This window comes from Paroedura picta, chromosome 4 (assembly GCF_049243985.1).
Source record: "Paroedura picta isolate Pp20150507F chromosome 4, Ppicta_v3.0, whole genome shotgun sequence".
NCBI classification, from domain to species: domain Eukaryota; kingdom Metazoa; phylum Chordata; class Lepidosauria; order Squamata; family Gekkonidae; genus Paroedura; species Paroedura picta.
In genome coordinates, this window is record NC_135372.1 from 36,779,917 (window position 1) to 36,799,658 (window position 19,742).

Sequence of the window (19,742 nt, forward strand, 5' to 3'; positions counted from 1 at the left end):
AATGGCATTGCTCTCATCTAATGGCAAAGAAAAAAAAGTTTTGCCTTGACAACCAATGACATATGAAGCTCCTCCTAGTTCTTCAACACATCTGGTGATTGTAGATGCAAATAAACAGACACAACTAATACAAGATACCTTCTCAGGGCACATTTCCTCCATTACTTTAACCATGCACTTTTTAACAAATTCACCATCAGAGAATGGTCTACCACTCTCAGCAATACATTTAGCAACATGATAGCTGGCCCTCACTGTTGACAGGTTCTCTTCAACATGCTTTCTAAAACTGTTTTGCTGCAAAAACATTGATTTTTTAAGAGAGTATCTTGTTCACTCACACCTCTCCTTGATATATTAAGCAGCTCTTGTGACAGAATTCAAAGTGCCTTTTAATATTGTATTCCTTTAATACTGAGTCAGTTTCAAGACATATCAGGCAAACTGCTTTATCCTTGTTTAAAACAAAGACGTACTCAGTAGTCCATTTGTCATTAAAGACATGGTGCTCATTTGCAATTTTTTGTTTCTTTGAAACAGAACTTCCTTTTGCAGACATCTTACAGGGTTTTAGCAGAGCAGCAGTTGCAGAGTTTCAATGTTATTCTTGAATAAATAAAAAGATGAGTAGTATTATTTTAGGGGCCTGACTCCTCCCTTTCTTATTAAATCCACTCTAACTGCTATTAGCTGGGGGTTTTCAATTCAACCTTGGCAAAGAAGAGATCCCTGCCCCCCCCCCCCTAAATCCACTACAGTTCTCAAAAGCACTGGGCTATATACACAGGCTAGGAAAAAAAATAAAAAAATGGATTGTGAATCTGGCCTATCAGATGGTAGAATTACTGTCCTAAGTACATTAAATACTGTGAGATTTACTTCTTGATAAACACACAGTCCCTTGCAGTTTAAATATATACCTGCTAATACGTTTTAATTTTAATACGTTAAAAATTGGGGGCCCTCCAAAAAAGGGCAAGTAGACAGAAAGTGTGAATGAGGGCAGCCTTCCACCTGGAACAGAGGATATGCCATTAAGTTGGCTTCAAATTAAATGCAGGGTGCACATACACATCACTGCTTGCCAACCAAGCCTCGATCATGAGGAATAAAATGGCAGCCAGAGGGAGGGGAACTTGGCTAGAGGACGTTCTGAGAAGGGAAATGCCATAAGCTTCCCTGCTAAGAGAGCACTCAAGGGGCCACTCACGGGCTCCTGCAATCACGAATGTATAAGAAGACTGCTAGCTGAAGGGAGGAAGGGAGGAGAGGCAGAAGCAAGCGAGGCCAGAAGTCAGAGCAACCAGCTCTTGTGGAAGGAGGAATGCTTTTGCTTGCAGCAGCAATCTCACCAGTAACTTTGGAAGCCACTTGCTTTGATGGGTGGAGCCTCTAGGAATGTTCAGAATGCACAACACTTTGTATCCTTTTTTTGGGGGGGGGAAAAATACCAGATCTTTTACTGTCCTTTACCCGCATTTTTATGCAAAAGAACACTTGACATCTCCTGAACCCATTCACACAGTGACTTGACCTTTCTTATATACATACATAGCTTCAACATGGTAATTCAGGGAGAGGGGGAGTTAAAAAGCTGAGTGGTATGGGTGCCTGAGCTTAGAATGGCCAAAATGCTATTATGGAGGATAAGAATAACAGGAGGGCTGACAGGAGCCAAGGAGACCAAAACCATGTTGCTATTATCTTTTTTGCAAGAAAGGGACAGGAGGATGGTGCCTTTTGAGGCAGGAAGAACAGGATGGGTCTGAGGGAAAATGCCCTGAGGGTGATAGCAGCAGACAAGCAGTTTGGAGGGCCGCACAGAAAGAAGTCAGGGGCTGGATGCAGTGCAACGGCCTCAGGTTGGGGACCCCTGTATCGAGACATGGGAGGGAGGGAAAGACAAAGGGGTTTCCAGGGTTGCATTTTCTCTACCCTCCCCAGAGTGCTTTTTGCTATTTTATCTAACTCCTTAGTATCTAAGTTCCCCATTAGCTCCTAGACTATGAGTTACAGGAGACAGTTAATGTATACCATTTGTTTTTACACTCCTTGAGACTTTACCTTATATAGATAAGGCTAACGCAGCACTTATGGCTAATTCTACACCTGCTCAGTGTTATGTCTGAGTAGAGAGGAACAGTCATTAACTGAATGATTGATTGGTTTTGGTAAGGGGGTGAAGGGTTTTATTCAAATTGGTCAAGATCCTTTTACCACCCGGTTGCTCATTTTTAATATTCACTATGAATCAGTAAAAATGCTACATTATCTTGGCATAGAACTGTGCGACTTGGGACACTGAAAACACGGGATTGTGATAAGGATGTTATTTACTCCTCACGTTGCTATGCATGTGAAATATTTTTAAAACGGTCTCCCGTTTTGCGTGGGTGAGTACACTGACGGGAAACCCCATTCTCGACTTCAAACGTTTAACCAATAAATAAAGACTTGAGAAACAATCCATCAGGTTTCAGCCATTGGTTGTCCATGTACTGTGCTAATACACTAATAGGGCCCTGAGTAGCCCCTGCGCTCCAGAGATGTGCGGTCCCTTAAACGACGTCCTGACATCTGCTACAAGCTGGAACCCAAAGGCTTCCTTGAGGTCACCTTCTTCTTCAGCGCTTGGGTTTCGTGGACTTCTTAGCCTTAGTGGATGATTTAGATGCAGCAAGTTGTAAAGGTGCATCAGGCTTTTCCTTAAAACGGGCAACTGCAACAAGAGATTAAAAGAGGCATCAAGCCATTAAGTTTCAGCCCACAGCTAACATGGACTAGCAAGGCTAATTCACCCTGTGAGCTCCTGGCCTTGAGAAACATTGACTCACAAAACCCAAGCACACTTGATATGGTATGTGTGCTGGCAAACAAGGGTTCACTCTAGTTACCATCTTCTCCCATAGCACCTTTAAGACCAACAAGTTTTATTCAAGGCATGAGCTTTCATGTGCACACACATATCCTCAGATACAATGTCTACTGGACTCAAAATTTGTTCTGCTGCTTCAGACCAACATGGTCTGAATCTGACTCTTGAATCTATCTTCCCCCATATTATTCCACTGCACTAATCGCAGTCTCCAGGCTGTCACCTGCTGTCTGTCCTCCTACTAAGGGTGTTCCCCAATCTGGTATTGACCTGAGCCAGGGCCTTTTCCATCATGGATTCCTCTCTGTGGAATCGGCTTCCTGAAAAGATAAGGGGAGCCCCCTTGCTGGTGCTCTTCTGGAAGCAAGTCTTGTTTATTTGCCAAGGCTTTTGATGGGTTATCAATAGCATGTATTTTTTAAGGGGGAGGTATGCAATTTTATTTTGGTTTTAACTTTTAATGATTGCTGTAAGCTGCCTGAAGCCAAAAGGAAAGGTTGAGTATAAATATTTTTGTCACCCATTCCACACACATTGGATAATGCAATTTCAATCCACTTTAGTAGCAGAATAAAACCTTAGTGAAGTGAATTCAATCACACACTTCCTCAAGCACAAGGATTAGGGTTGGCAGATCCCTCCTGGCAGCTTGCAGGGGATGGGGGGAGACTTACCAGGAGCAGAAGGATCAGGCAATGTGGCCACATCACTTGCAGCACACAGGAAGTGACATCATTATGTTGCAATATCAGGGTAATGCTGATATTAGGGCAAAAGGTCTATGGTAAAATATGGCTTCTACCATAGAGTTTTTGCCCAAATACCAAAGCATCACCCAGATGTTGTCTATGTGATGACATCACTTCCGGTGCATGCCAGAAGTGATGATGTCACATTGCCAGTGACGAAGCATGGCCCTCCCTGTTTCTCCTGATAAGTCTTGCCACTGGCCACCTAATCTGTAGCAGGGGGGGAGGCCTGGCAATGGGAGACCCCTACCTCCAACAGGGTGGATCCTGCAACCCTAACAAGGATAGTGCACACAAAGCATGGTTTTTGAAATAATCCCTGAAATCCTGTTCCTTGGGTTCCCCCCCTCCTACAACAGCCAAATTGGGGAGAAATTATTTTGTGCTGCCACAGGAGAAGGAAGCCATGAAAGCCACTTCACGGGTGGAAAAAAGAAAACTCTTGGAGCTGTAGAAATGTACATTGCATCAATACCTGTATCTCCCCTTTTGAGCAATGGCCCCAGAGTGTGGATCTTAATATATATATATATCCATACAGTAGAGCTATGTACAGATAACAGTATTTTTCTACACCCCTGTGTTAGTGGGGGGGGGGGACTTGGTGGGTTCAAACTCCACCACCAACTGAGTATGCAAGCTGACATCTCATGGTATCTTGCAAGATTACTAAAGAAGAAGAAGAGTTGGTTCTTATATGCCGCTTTTCCCTGCCCAAAGGAGGCTCAAAGCATCTTACAGTCGCCTTCCCATTCCTCTCCCCACAACAGACACCCTGTGGGGTGGGTGAGGCTGAGAGAGCACTGATATCACTGCTCGGTCAGAACAGTTTTATCAGTGCTGTGGCGAGCCCAAGGTCACCCAGATGGCTGCATGTGGGGGAGTGCAGAATCGAACCCGGCATGCCAGATTAGAAGTCCGCACTCCTAACCACTACACCAAACTGCTGCTTAGCAACCAAAGCATGAGAGCCCTGGCTAGGCAGACTTGGTATGACTTAGGGTTGCCATCTCCCTCTCGGGAAACACCTGCACATATAGGGGTGGTGGAGCCTGGGGAAGGTGGCAACCATTTTCTTTAGGGGAAGGGATCTCTGTTGTTTGGCGACCAGCTATAGATAGATACAGATACCTTTAATGATAGATACAGATGATAGATACAGATGACCTTTAATGGCATAAAAGAACAGATACATACAGATAAGCACAGCTCAAATGAATGCTCAGACAAATATACACAAAAGTACCAATGCACAATTTTAGGAAGAAGTTTAGGACGAAGAAAGTATTAAATCTTAACACTGAGCAGGGTACATTGGCAACTTTGCACAGTAGAGCATAATCCTTCTCACCAAGCATGGCATTGATCATTTGTAGTTCATTGCTACAATTTGATCTTAACTCTATAATCATACTACGTTGGCTAGAGAAAGCAGGCCAAGCCAGAATAATATGAGGAAGGACATCAGGAACATCACAACCATGCAAGCAAAATCATTCCACTACTAGAAGCTGACGATACCTGCCACAGGTCACGCTCGAAGGAAGGATGTTCAACCTTGCCAGAAGTAATGCCTCCCTTACTGAAAAGGTTCCAAAGAGTGAAGGTAGAAAGGCAGAACTTTATAAGATAGAGAGATACCCCAAAATCTGGGTGAACAGGGACTACAAGGAACTGAATTTAAAACCTGCAGTTCCAGGTCCTCAAATCTCCATGAGATGGTTTTAAATATGTAGTTTTCCTCCTGGCCTAGAAGCCATGAAACATCAATGCCTATGCTTTGGATCTTAGAGAGAATTCGATTATACTAGTTTGAGATGAATGGCATGTCAATTAATATATTACCTGGAGAGGCTGAAAAATGAATTTTTAGCCAGTACTTGAAGGACAGCAACCAGGCTTTAGTCACCAGTTGCTGTTGGCCCAATTCAGCAATTATAGCGAGATTTGCCACACTTCTGGGAAGGTCTAATAAAGATCTTTAAAAAGCAGAGTGCGCAGACTCAAGTTCATTATTAAAGGCCTCTATCTAGACCAGGATACCATAAAGCATCCTGGGAAAGAATTTTGGATTATAAATGTTTAAAACAGCAGATATGTTTTTAATACCTTTTTGATAGTAAAACTTGGACAGCAGAGCTGGAGACACTTCTGATGGTTTTAATTATTTTCTTTCTGTGGCTTGCCCATTGGTTGTTGTAATAAAATTTTAGGCCAAGATATATAAACTGGCTGACTTGCTCGATAGATTTACCTCCAACAATCCAAGAGAACTTTAGCAAAAACCATGATTTTTGCTTTTTAAAAGTTTATTTCTAGATGGTTAATGCAGTAATAGTCCAGACGGAGGAATTTGGCAACCCTAATGTGACTGCAGTTTTGGGAGAAAGCAGCAACAGTGGAGGCAGAAAGGAAAGAAAGTAGCAAGTGGAAGGGAGGGTGTCTAAGGAAAAGAAAGTGGGCAATAAGGTAGGAATTGAAAGAAAGCAGAAAACAGGGGAGAAAATAGGCGACAGTGTCTCTGTGAGTGGGGGAATTGAATGTATCCTTCCCTAGCTTGTATAATGTACTTTAAGGTTATGTATGTGTATCATAAGATCATTATTTTTTTAGAAAAGTATCTGCCCCTCTCCAGAGACCTGCTCCATGTGGCTCACAGAGCCAAACCAATAAAATAAAAGAATGAGAACACCATGAGGATTAGGACTATTAAAACAAGCAGTGCATAAAACAGTATAAAAAACGTTCAACAGTCTAAAATTGTATCTTTAAAAAGTCCTTAGGCTAGAATCAGACTTCAGGAATAGCGGAATTAAAAGGTGCAGTCCCACCACTAAAAATATCATTCTCTGGTTGCCTTCTGCCTTGCCTCTAAAAGTGGGAGCACCTGGCTCTGAACTGGTAGGATGGGTTGCCAGCCGAGATCTGGGCCCAGGCAGAGCTGTCAGAGTTCCACAGGGCCTGTAAAATGGCATTCTTCCACCAAGTCTATGGGTGAGGCCAGGGCTGTTGGAAGTTTTATAGGCCTCTCACCTTCCCAGCTGCTATGTATGCCATTTCCAGTCTGGGTGGCTGGCAATGGCGGGGGGGGGGGGGGGTATTGGGTTTTTAAGTATGTTTTTAGTATATTTTTGTTACTGTATTTTATTCTGTGTGTGGTTTTACTGCTGTGAACCGCCTAGGGTCCATTATGGGGAGGGCCGGTCTACAAACGAAATAAATAATAATAACGAAGTGCAGGGTTTAGGAATAGGGTTCACAGCTCCAGGTTGGGAAATACCTGGAGATACTTGGGGTGAATCCTAAGGAGGATGGGTCTGGGGAGGGGAGGGCCTTCAGTAGAGTCCATCTCCAAGGCAGCCGTTCTATAGAGGTGAACTGATCCCCGTCTCCTGGAGATGTTGGAATAGCAGAAGATTGCCTGGAAGCTGGCAACCCTACCTAGGAAGAAGGTCTTAACAGCCAAGCTAGCCACTTAATTATATGAAAACTCTTTTTTAGGCCAAGCTGTGGCTCTCCAGACGTCCATGAACTACAATTACCATGAGCCCCTGCCAACATCATGCTTTTAGAAGTGAATGCTCCTCGGGACAATGATTACCCTGCACACAGAGCACTAATAGAGAAGAGGTGCCACACCAGTTTTTTATCTGTAAGGATTTTTTTAAATGTATATGGACATTTGCTCCTGCAAGCCCTTGCCTTGCTGTCTGTGGGCCCTGATCATACAATGCATTCTCCCCAGGTACATTTTGGGGTTGGGTCAGCAGGTATGTTCTAGAATACTGTGTCTCCCGGGCCTGATTCAGAACTGGGGCACTTAGGGAGAGGGGGGCAGAGACAGAGGGGGGGGGGCAGAGACAGAGAGACACTGAAAGTATGTGTGTGTGTGTGTGTGTGTGTGTGTGTGTGTGTGTGTGTGTGTGTGTGTGTGAGAGAGAGAGAGAGAGAGAGAGAGAGAGAGAGAGAGAGAGAGAGAGAGAGAGAGAGAGAGAGAGAGAGAGAGAGAGAGAGAGAGAGAGAGAGAGAGACAGGCAGACAAATTAGCTAGGTAGGTATGTGAATGAAATTGTCAAAATATGTTTCCATTGAATAAGCAAATAAACACAGGTGCCTACAAACTGGTTTGCTGTGTTCGGGAGTAATGTGCAAAGACTTTAGGTTGGCTGAAATGACAGGTTTTAGAAATTCTGCCTCTGAATCCCTTTGGCCGTTACCTGGCTTTGATGTAGTTTCTGGGGTAGCACCCTCTTTCAGTTCCTCATCCTCCAAGTCTTGGATTTTGGACAGAGCTTCTTCCAGCTGCTCGTGAAGGCTTTCTGACTTTGCCTCAGCCTCCTGGGCCCGCTTTTCAGCCTCCCTAAAAACGCAGGAATGAAGTGGGGCGATGTTTTGCAACTGAAACTGCAGCTGCATGAAAATGTCCCAGATGATAACATAGGTTTCCTTTGTTTGAGCAAACATTACAAAACACATCAGATGGATTCTCAGAAATGGGAGGAGAGTATACAGGCAGAATTCCAGCTAACATCCCTTAGGGCAGTGGTTCTAATGCCGCAATCCTTTAATACAGGGGTAGTCAACCTGTGGTCCTCCAGATTTCCATGGACTACAATTCCCATGAGCCCCTGCCAGTAAATGCTGGCAGGGGCTCATGGGAATTGTAGTCCATGGAAATCTGGAGGACCACAGGTTGACTACCCCTGCTTTAATACCGTTCCTAATGTTGAGGTGACCCCCAGCCATAAAATTATGCAAGTGTTCTTTCACAGAAATTAAACCAAAACCAGCCAATGACATGAAGAGCCATTGTTCATGATTGTATATAATTTTTTTTCCTGGCATTTCTCAGTTCAGTTCTGTCTCTTGTCCCACCATGCCGATCTCACTCTTTTCCGCTGCTACAGGCAGACGAATGCTCTATCTCCATCTACCCCGCAAGGCTGTTGTGTAGATGGCGCCCCACCCGGCCAAGCTGCTTGCCCTACCGCAACCCCTGTGAAAGGGTCATTTCACCCCCAAAGGGCCTTAGGGCAGCAGCTCAAGATGCCATGCCGCTCAAGTTTGGAGAGGAACCAACGATACCCATTCTCCTTCTTCTCCAGAACGCTAGCAGTACTCACAAGAGCCGCTCTTCCAAGATTTCCAGTGAAGCTAGTAACTGAAACTCCTTCCCTGAGTATTTTGTGGTCCATTGGCTGGCATACAGCTCCCTCTAGAAGAAGAACAGTAACTATCTTGAGGGTGTGTAACAGGACATGAGCAGGAAATAAATCAACACGATGCATGTCATATGGACCTAATAACTTGCTTGTTTATAATTTGTCTATTAGCTCTAGAATTTTATTTCTTGTGACCTCAGTTTGACTCGGTTCTTCTGCCACCCTTCCTGAAAACAGTGGCTCTGTTGTGGGTATATTTACTGCATTTTCTACAGTGAAAACTGACACATACTTTTGCTGCAAGATTTTTTTCCTTTCAGAATCCCTTTATATCCTTTTGTTATCCACAGGGTCCAACTCCCTCGCTGGCAGTTTTTCTGCTTCTGATGTACCTAAGAAATCCTAAATTTTTGTCTTCATGTTCTTAGCAATGTGCTCCTTGTATTCTCTTTTTACCTACCCAAAATATTTTCAATATGTATTTGTTTTGCCAAAACTTGTACTCCTTTTTTGTGTACCTCGCTTGGACAAGATTTCCACTCTTGAAGGAATTCTTCTTGCCTTTTATGGCTTCCTTCTTTCATTAACCATGCCGGCATCCTCTTAAATTTGGTGGTACCTTTCTTATGTATACATCCTATCTGCTCTCCTAACAGCACTGTGAGTGCTCTTCTCAGTTGGTGCAAAAATGTTTACATATCATGCCAAGCCCATCCACTTTGCTGGCCTCTCTAGCCTCTTGTGGCGCAGAGTGGTAAGGTAGCAGACATGCAGTCTGAAGCTCTGCCATGAGGCTGGAAGTTCAATCCCAGCAGCCGGCTCAAGGTTGACTCAGCCTTCCATCCTTCTGAGGTTGGTAAAATGAGTACCCAGCTTGCTGGGGGGTAAACGGTAATGACTGGGGAAAGGAATGGCAAACCACCCTGTACTGAGTCTGCCAAGAAAATGCTAGAGGGCGTCACCCCAAGGGTCAGACATGACTCGGTGCTTGCACAGGGGATACCTTTACCTAACCGAGAATCAACCCCTGAAATGGTACATATGCTCCCTCCTCCACCCCGGAACAGGGATCGGTTATATCTTGTATTTATAATTTTAATATTTTTAACATATTTTATGAATGGTGATGTATTTTCCTGCTTTAATCTGCAAGCTGCCCTGATCCTTCGGAGAAGGGCAACAAAAATATGGAGTTATTATCATCATCATCATTGTTAACAACAACAGCAGGGTAGTCCCACTTCTAGTCAGCTCCAAGGCCAACTAATTTAAGACGCAATCATTTCTGTGTTTAGAAATGGTGCGTCTTTCTGATAACTGGAATCCACATCACAGTGTAAAGGTAGTTGAAGGCAACTATCATTACACAAGTTTCTCCTCTGAGTCTATTCCTTATTTCGTCCTGTGGAACCACCCTGAGTGTGTTAACCAGACAGGCCTAGTATTAAGTTACCAATTGAGCCTCATATTTCTACATATAGCAATTCTGTGTGGGATTCTACTCCTCTAAAAGTTGTGACATCCACTCCATCCTTCATATGGCTTCCCCTGCTTTATATACTCGATATCCGGGAATAACCACATCCCACGGATCCTCCACCCACATTTCCAAAATACCCATCGGGATTCATATTCTCATTTATTAACAAAAAACACTCCAACCTCTCTCTTCCAAATGCAGAGGCTTCCAGGATCTGTATATGAATACCTATAATTTGTTTCCTTCTCTAAGACGCCTTGGTGTGTACATTTTCCGCTACAGTCCTTTGGTCCCCTTAAACGGCCATCATTTTCAGATGTAGTCCTACTGTCAAGTTATAACCTGTCCTCATCTAGCTCACTCAGACCAGTGAATCCATTACCTATGCTGGTCTATGACTATATTAAAGATCTACTATTGCTACAGTGAATCCATTACTCCTAGCCAGTCCATGCCTTCCTCTCTTTTGCCTTGGGGTGACCCTGGAAGGGGAGAGTGGCTCCTCAGGCCATCGACCCCCTGGGGGCCCTAATGGCCAATCTGCCCCAGAATCCATCTTTCCCGCTTCTGTTCTATGTGGGCACCTGAAACCTGCCAGCTAAGGCAACTGCTTCATCTTAGCAGGGCTGCCTCTGTAGAAAAGGTAAAAACGTTCCACACATACCCCTGAGACAGTGACTTGTTCAGTTTCAATCGTCCTTGTGTGCACATTAGAATCCGGTCCAATGTATCTGATCAGCTGAACGCCCTCAGCACCCACAGCTTCCGGACCAGTGCTTGTACCGGGCACAGGTAGTTGTTGCTGCAAGGAAAAGAGAAGAAGTGGGAAGAATTATGTTTACATCTGTTTGACCATAACGGCATCCAGAAAGCCCGTAGTCCTCACTGAGAAAACTCCAGATTACACACGCAGAGCTAATGTAGATGACCACAAGATAGCCCACAAATCCTAGAATTCTTGGAATAATCTCCAGGTGCAGGAACACAAGTAGCAGCTTGGGGTGGGTGGGTCTTCCTTCCTAAGAGAACACACCGTTTACATCTAGGCAGGCTACACATCAAGTTGGGAGTTAACTGTTCTTTAAAAAAGGATTCTGAGCAGAGCACAAAACACAATGCCCTGGATTCCTTGGAGAGAAGCCATGCCTAATAAAGAGGCATAAACAAGATTTCATGACAACTAACAAATATATGTAAGTGGACCCTGGCGCTTCGTTCACATGTGGATTCCTGTCAACTGCTAACCTCTACAATTTCCCTTTCTGTAAGGTACCTCTGAGAAACAATTTAGTCCCACAGAAATGTTTGCCTGTACTTACTGGTTATCCGAACACCCAACTTACTGGTTACACCCAATTTAATGTAAGATAGCCTTTCTCAACTTTTTTACCATTGAGATACCCCTGAAAGAGTCTTCAGGCTTCAAGAAACCCCAGAAGTGGAGCGATTGTGCAGAATATGACTGGGAAGCATAACTGTGTTCATACCCACTCAGGGCCCTTCCCATCCCACCCCCTCCAGGCCCATCATTGGTGGAGCAGATCAACATGCCCATATAAGGTCATATCACCCAATACCAACAAATACACGTTTAACAAATTTTAAAAATATATTAAAAACTAATTAGCTCCCACCCATTCGGGAAACCCTTCCAGGGCTGTCAAGAGAGAAAGGCTGCCTTAAAATAAAGCTCAAGACTATGTTTGCCTTCATTACCACCACATCATATTTAGCTTTCAGTCCACGAGTACCCCAAGATCTTGTTCACACACACTGCTACCCAGAAGTGTATCTCCCATCCAGTATGCATGCTTCTCATTTTTGTGAGATGTAGAACTCTGCACTTCTCCTTATTGAATAGCATCTTGTTCTCATTTGTACGCTTTTCTAGTATGCTCAAATCTCGTTGATCTCTATCTTCTGAGGTGTTCACTATTCCTCCCAAGTTGGTATCTGCAAATTTTATGAGGAGTCTCTCCTTATATTACCAAGATGACAAATCCTGCGGCAGGTTCCAGAGCCACCTCTTAGATGGGAATACAGCTGTGAGACAAAAATAACTGTTCCACGATTTTCCCGCTACAGCTTACCTGCATTTCCAGCATTTCCTTCTCAGACACTGGCTCCTTACTGCTAGATTCTTGAACTTTTGGAGTTTCTTCTCCTCCCTCAACAGGAGAGTCTGTTTCCTGCTCTGGGCGAGGCGACAGTTGAGGTTTTGGGTGAAGCGCCTGAGAAGAAGCACAGAAAGGCTGCTGAGGTAAGATTCGTATTCTGAGGTCCATTCCACACGACTTCAAAGTAGCAGAAGGGTTGCAAATTGTAAATGCTACTAATTTGCAGTTCCGCAAGACATCGCACACAATCTGCCACACTCCTAAAACAGTCCCGCAAAAAGCAATTCGTTGTAGCGCTTAAAGGGAAATTGGGAAAAGTGGATTCACCCTCTGAAAAGCACTACACTCTTGCAAACAATCTGCAACACTAGCGAAAAAGACCTGTGCGTTCCCATTGTTGTGGTTCCAGCAAAGTCCCTCCCCCTGGCTCTCTCCTCCGAACTTCCTGCGAAGCGATCACCATTTTTTTCCCCTCGGAGTGAGCAGAAAGCAACGAACCTGCAAGGCTTCATTCACCCAGCGAGGCTTCTCCGGCTACAGTCCCTCCACAGAAGTGCTTTAAAGCTCCCCTAAGTCCCCAAGCACAACACAGCCCCGTTTGCCAGTTCTATTAATTTTCGGCCGATAATCGCGCCCGTGCAGGGGGGGGGATTTTTCTTTTCACTCGGAGGACCGTGGCAACGATGAATCGCCAGCTCACACGCCAGCTGCCAGCTAAATGGGGCTCTCCGTTGCAACGAATTAACGCATATTCGTTGCAACGTGTGTTTAAAAAAAGAAAAACTTTTCTTAAAGGGAAAGGGGCTTTCCCGGAGCATGATACCAACCGCCCATTGGCTGTTCATTTGACTGACAGCCAGGGGCGGGACAAAGCACAGGAAAAATCGCTTCCTGGCTAGCGATTTTTGCAAGACCAGAAACCTGTGGGAAATGAATGAAATGCTACTGGATTCCACTAAAAGAGCAGGTATGCATAACGTCGAGATTGCACTTTTAAAAACAGCGTTTTCGCTTTGTGGGACCAATTGGCCCTTGTGCGGAAACACCCTGAGATTTCACCCCAATCCAAAGAAAGATGTCGTTTCAGCAGAGACTCATGTTAAGAGATTGATGAAAACATATTGATTTCACAGAACAAAACGGGGCGAGACACAGAAAGAGTTGGAGAGAGTGGCTAGTCACTGGCATTATTAGCTTGATTTTCATGTGTTCCCTAGCATGTTTTTGACTGGTGGCTTTAACTGTGTAACTCAATATCACAAAGGGGGATCAATTGCGCTTCACCAAGATGCCTTGGGTCAAAAGGCGCAGCAGAGTTTATATTAATATATCGACACAAGGAGGGTGGTTTTGACAGAGACCCATTCTACATTTAAACAGTGTTAGGTACCAACTCCGTGAGCACCAGCATATGAAAGGTACAATAAGAAAACAGGCAGCTGACTGGTTTAGGTTGGCTGGCATCAGTCAGAGCAACCAAGAGGGAAATTTCTACCATTATTTCGATGATGCCTTCTGTATATTTATATCCTGCTTTTCTTCCATGAAACCCACAGTAGGTAGGTTCCCAGGAATTGCCTGGACGGGCACTTGGTCTAGATCACTTAGGTTTAGGCCAGAGATTACTAACCAGGGTTCTGGGGAACCTTGGAGTTATGCGAGAGCCCCCCAGGGGTTACGTGGCATTTCCCAGAAGTTTGGATGGCTGCTGACATCGGTAGACATCACTGGAGCCCACTTCCCCTGGTGCTGTACCAGCCTAGTCTCTTTCTCCACAATGGAGAAAGACGATCTGCACAATGGTGCAGACGATCACAAAGCGTTCACTGGTGCATCGATCCCTCAGAGATCCTCATGGAAAGGAAGACCATTGGCCATTGGAAATAAAGGTGGGCGGGGTCAAGGCTGCTGAGAAGGGAAACTAGGGAATGGAAAGTTCTCCGTACCCTGGTTGCTCAGGGGACCAGGAAGGTAGGCGAGGTGCCTCTACTGCAGGAATTCCCAGGGTAACCCTAGGGTTGCACAAGAGCTCCCCAGGAGTTACGTGGAGTTCGGACGTCCAATGACGTCACTAGATGTCACTGGAGCCCACTTCCCCTGTTGCTCTACAGGCCTAGTCTCTTTTCTCCACAATGGAAACAGTAGACTGACTAGCTCCTGTGTCTTATTTCTGTGCTCTGAAGGGGCATGTCAACGCTTTTGGGATTCTTCGAAGCCTGAAAAGTATTTCAGGGATTCTTCCAGGGTCAAAGGGTTGAAAAAGGCTGTTCTACTGTGTGGCTAAAAATTCAATGTCCCCTTCATTTAGGGGGAAGAAAGGAAAAAGTGGAACGATCAGGTGGAAAATCTTGTAATACAGGTTTTCCAAAATGCTGTGATAAAGAACAGCAGCCAGTGAAAAGCTGCCAGTGAGAAGTTACTGTTTTGCTCCCACTGTAGGTCCTCATTACCCAGGACAGTCATAGCCCTCAAGTTATATCTGACATATGGCAACCCCATGGAGTTTTCAAAGCAATAGATGGTCTGCAGTGGTTTGCCATTGCCTGCCTCCAGGTCATGACCCTGGTGTTCCTTGCCAGTCTCCCATCCAAATACTAGCCCGGAAGGGTGTTTTAGATGCTTTGCACTACACTGTTCAGCTTGTTTCCTGGCATGTCCCGTTCAGGACATTGGTCCCCTCAGGGCTGAACAGGTACACAGGTTTCTTGTTTCACTACAGATGCTAATTTTCTGCCTCCCAAGCATTTCCCCTTGCTCTTATCAAATGGATTGTAATCTGCATTGCATCTTTACAAGGATCCTTTATCATCTCCATGTGGTCTGCCATGTATGTTTAGTATGTGTTATCTGTTTGCTACATTATTCTGCATTCATTACATTGTTTATACCTGCATAATGCCATTTTCTGCATTGTGTAATATTACATGTTATGCCTAATACTTTATGTGTCGGATTTCTGTCAGCTTGGAGTCGTGGTTAAGAGTGGCGGCTTCTAATCTGGTGAGCTGGGTTTGATTCCCCGCTCCTCCACACGCAGCCAGCTGGGTGACCTTGGGCTAGTCACAGCCCTGATAGAGCTGCTGTCAACAGAGCGTTAACATCAGGACTCTCTCAGCCCCACCTAACTCACAGGGTTCCCGTTGTTGGGAGAGGAAGGTGACTGTAAGCTACTTTGAGACTCCTTCCGATGGGGAAAAGCAGGGTATAAAACCCAACTCTTCTTCTTCTAGTCCTATTACATTGCTTACTATCGTATTGACTGCATTGACTTACACTGTGTAATCTGCCTTGAGTCTCAGTGGGAAAGATGAAATATAAACAAAGTAAATACAATTACAGAACACTGGCATTACTTCTTGGATAATCAGTGTTTCAGAATACCTTTACATCAGAAGAAGCCTGAGATCAAGTGTCTTTTGGTCTCAGATCCCCTTTTCCTAACAAAAACACGAATGCTACGGTCAATGACTCACAGCTTCCCTATCGGCAAGACAGTTTTGGCCACAATTCGAAGGGGGGTTGTTACCTTGTGATGTGTGGTGAGGGAACTGGCAAAAGCAGCTCAGATCTTCTTTTGCTGCCTGTGCTAACCAGTGCAAGAGCTCAGGCCAGGCTTTCTCAACTTTCTTCCTATTGAGAAACCACTGGGACATTCCTCAGGCTTTGAGAAATCCCAGAGATGGTATAATAATCATGCAGAATGTGGTTGGGAAGCACAGCTGTTTACACACCCACCCAGGGCCCCGCCCCTTCCCACCCCCTCCAAGCCCAGATCTGGCCATTGGGTGCGGGAGAGCAGGTCAACATGCCCATATATGGTCTTATCACCCAATAAATGTTTAGCATTTTTTAAAGAAAATAGTTAATCCCACTCACTTGGGAAAGTGTTTAATATATATATATATTTGTTACTGTCTTAAAATGGCATTCTAAAAACTTAAACATGCCTTTTTCCCTACCCTTTGAAGCCAAGGTTCATTCCTAACGTACCTCTTCCCCAAACAGGCCGACCAGCTCCTCTGTGCTGATTAAAGTGGTAGGTGTGGTCTTCATACCAGAGAGGAGAATAGTGCAAGTCTGGATCCAGTCAAGGCATTCTGTCTGGAAAGAAAAGGGAAAGATGAGAAAGGGGGGGGGGGGTGGACATTCTTCTGTACCTAAACTATGGTCTTCTTCCAGAGTTCTCAGAGTGTGGTAACTTATGCTTTGCAGCAATAGTTCCCAAATTTGTGAAACACTGTAAACACAATTGCCGACTGCTTGTGTTGGGGGGGGGGGGATGTCCCATCACTGTAATAGCAGCAGACCAGGCGAGAGTATTTACCAGGTGAGAGTATTTACTACATGTCTTAAAAAGCTTCCACTGCTCATCTCTATGCATTAAATATTTATTGAAGGAACAGGACAATTTTCACCAGCCAACCCTATCTATGAGACTTTGGCTGTCACCTGATTTACTGTTCAAGCCCAAACCTTCCATCTACACACAGGTACCCCCGTCCTATATTTTGGATGCTCCCCACGGCCAGCATCAGCAGCACATGGAGTCACACGCTCAGCAGCGCTGTCGCCAACTCCAACTTGGCTAACCTCCTGGAGATTTGTAGGTGAAGCTTTCAGAGTCAGAGTTGGTTGGGGGGTGGTGGTTAAAAGTAGAAAAGTTTGAGTTTTTATACACCGCTTTTCACTATCTGGAGTCTCAAAGTGGCTTACAATCCCCTTCTCTTCCTCTCCCCACCACAGACACCCTGAGAGGTAGGTGAGACTGGGAGAGCTCTGGCAGAACTGTGAAAACAGCCCTAAGAGAATAGCGACTGGCCCAAGGTCACCCAGCTGGCTGCATGTGGAGGAGCAGAGAATCAAACCTGGCTCTCCGGATTTGAAGCCACTTAACCACTGCACTCCGCTGGCTCCTAAGTTAGCTTGGTACGGGGATAGTTCCATACAGTCCATACTTCAAAGCTGCCCCCAGTTTGATCTGGGTAATTTGGAGATGTGCTGGGATTCCAGGAGATCTCCAGGTCCCACTTGCAGATTAGCAAGCCTATTTGCCAGGGCCAGGTACTATTGGGTCACCGGCTCTCTAGCCCCCCTCATCCTCATCTCTGCAGGTACACAATACAGCCTCTCAGGTGAATTTTGGCAGGAATCTGTGATGCAATCTACACGTTTACATTTCATAAATATATATGTTCAGTTCTGAAGGAACAATAACCATGAATACTGATATTATCCTGTGGGTATATTCTTGAACAATAATAATCTGTTCAATAATCTGGGCAAGATCTATAATGTGGAAAATTCAAAAGCATATGGAGAATATCCTGCAGGGGGCATTGGAGGAGATGTATATTTAGCATTGTTAGAATAACAACTAATGTTTTTCTAACAGTCTTCTCCTGTGTGCTGATTGGCTCATCTGGAGACTTCCTGCTCCTTCTTACCATACTTCTTCCCTGCTTGCTTCCGGAACAGAATGAATGAAAGAACAGAACATTTAGGAATCTCTCTCTCCTCTCACTATGCAAAGCTAGTTTCTCTTCACAATAAAACTATTTTATTCTTTTAAGCAGTCTGGTGCTTCTATTCTCTTGCATATTTAAATTCTGCCGACATAATCAAGCAGTTAGCAATTGTAAGTAAAATTAGATTCCATATTGTGCAAACTGAAATTACATTTGCATACCTGGACAATTTTAAGCAAACTTGACATGATTTCTATAAACATGGAAGACTCGCAAAATACCCTAGTTGCATAGGTAAGTATTTGACAGCTCCCTGCAGCCCAAAACTTGCCCACAAATTGCAAGCAAAAGCTCAGTTGGTCCAACAGGAAGAAGAATGCACATCCATAGGAGGAGCACTACCTTGTGAGCACATAAAGGCACAGGGGCAATTGTGAAAATCCAGAGGTTAATTGGACTTCCCCTTTGGAACAGCCTCCTTTCATACTCTTCAGGCGGCCCACAGGTTATGCTGGACAGGCCATTCCACCTTGCTCCTCTCTTGCTCCATACCTGAGGACAACCTTCTTAAGACTTGAAAGCTTGCAATAATTTCAAAGAAACTAAGCACTGGTCTAAACAAAAGTATTGTCTCATCTGTTCTAAGTTGCGTTCTTCTGGAAGGCGCATGACAAGTCCCCATATCCTAGGTGGCATTTGAGCTGGTACTATTTAAAAAGAAAGCAGGACAGCGTGTGAGGTCTTACCTTGATCTTCTCCAGCTGCCTCAGTTCATATTCTGCATCTGAATCATAATTGGCCACTTTCTTACGTGTTATTGAGGCAACCATTTCCTTGCAGCAGCTGAGAAAATAGATCATGTCACTGAAACCACCCTGAGACAAATTTTAAAAACATACTATGCTAGCACGAAAGCCGACTGTGTGTGAATCATAGAATTGGAAGGGACCTCCTGGGTCATCTAGTCCAGGGGTAGTCAAACTGCGGCCCTCCAGATGTCCATGGACTACAATTCCCACAAGCCCCTGCCAGCGGATGCTGGCAGGGGCTCGTGGGAATTGTAGTCCATGGACATCTGGAGGGCCGCAGTTTGACTACCCCTGATCTAGTCCAACCCCCTACACCAGGGGTAGTCAACCTGTGGTCCTCCAGATGTTCATGGACTACAATTCCCAAAAGCCCCTGCCAACATTTGCTGGCAGGGGCTCATGGGAATTGTAGTCTGTGAACATCTGGAGGACCACAGGTTGACTACCCCTGCCCTACACCATGCAGGACACCCACAGCCCTATCTCTGACAGTGTAACCTGACACCTCCTTGTGCCTTTGCTTCAGCTTACTATTTATTTATTGCTTAAATCCCCGCTCTACCATGGAAATTAGTTGGGTGACCTTAAGCAAGTCACTCACTCCCAGCCTAACCTACCTCAAGGGATAGTAGTGAGGGTAAATTGGTAAGGGGAGAACATTGTGAGCCACTCTGAGTTCCCTTTTGAGAATAAGTATGGAGTATAAATTAATTAAATAAATTTAACAGTTACATCCATTTTACTGAGAAAAATGTATGAGAAGTTCTTTGAATACTCTAAAATGCAACAAAAACCTATGCACAAATAATGGACAACATAAAGGGACATTTTATCACTTGAGGTGGACCTGTAAGAAGGCTAAAAAAATGGATATAAATAAAGTTCAGAATTCAGAAGGTTTTAAAGCTTAATGTCCAAATGAAGCTAGAAGCTTTTCTTTTGGGCCTAATGGATAAACAATTAGAAAAAAGCCAAAGAACTTTGGTTTTAAATTTACAAAAACAGCAGCAAGATTATTTATTTTTTTATTTGATATTTAACTGGCCCTCTCAGCATAGGTGTCTCGGGGTGGTTTACAGCAATTC

General features: G+C 44.5%; 1 protein-coding gene across 4 annotated transcripts in view; it reads right to left on the reverse strand.

The window, feature by feature from the left end:
* Positions 1–2,315: 2,315 nt before the first annotated feature.
* The window catches only part of AXDND1 (axonemal dynein light chain domain containing 1), a 53,724-nt gene continuing 36,297 nt past the window's right edge, over positions 2,316–19,742 (reverse strand). For all 4 annotated transcript variants that reach the window (XM_077332441.1, XM_077332439.1, XM_077332438.1 and 1 more), the window contains 7 exons: positions 18,595–18,691; positions 16,374–16,484; positions 12,357–12,497; positions 10,931–11,068; positions 8,748–8,839; positions 7,842–7,984; positions 2,316–2,719 (listed from right to left, as the gene is read on the reverse strand). In XM_077332441.1, coding sequence (XP_077188556.1) covers positions 2,625–2,719; positions 7,842–7,984; positions 8,748–8,839; positions 10,931–11,068; positions 12,357–12,497; positions 16,374–16,484; positions 18,595–18,691 — 817 coding nt within the window. In that variant the 3' untranslated portion in view covers positions 2,316–2,624. The remainder of the gene's footprint in view (positions 2,720–7,841; positions 7,985–8,747; positions 8,840–10,930; positions 11,069–12,356; positions 12,498–16,373; positions 16,485–18,594; positions 18,692–19,742) is intronic.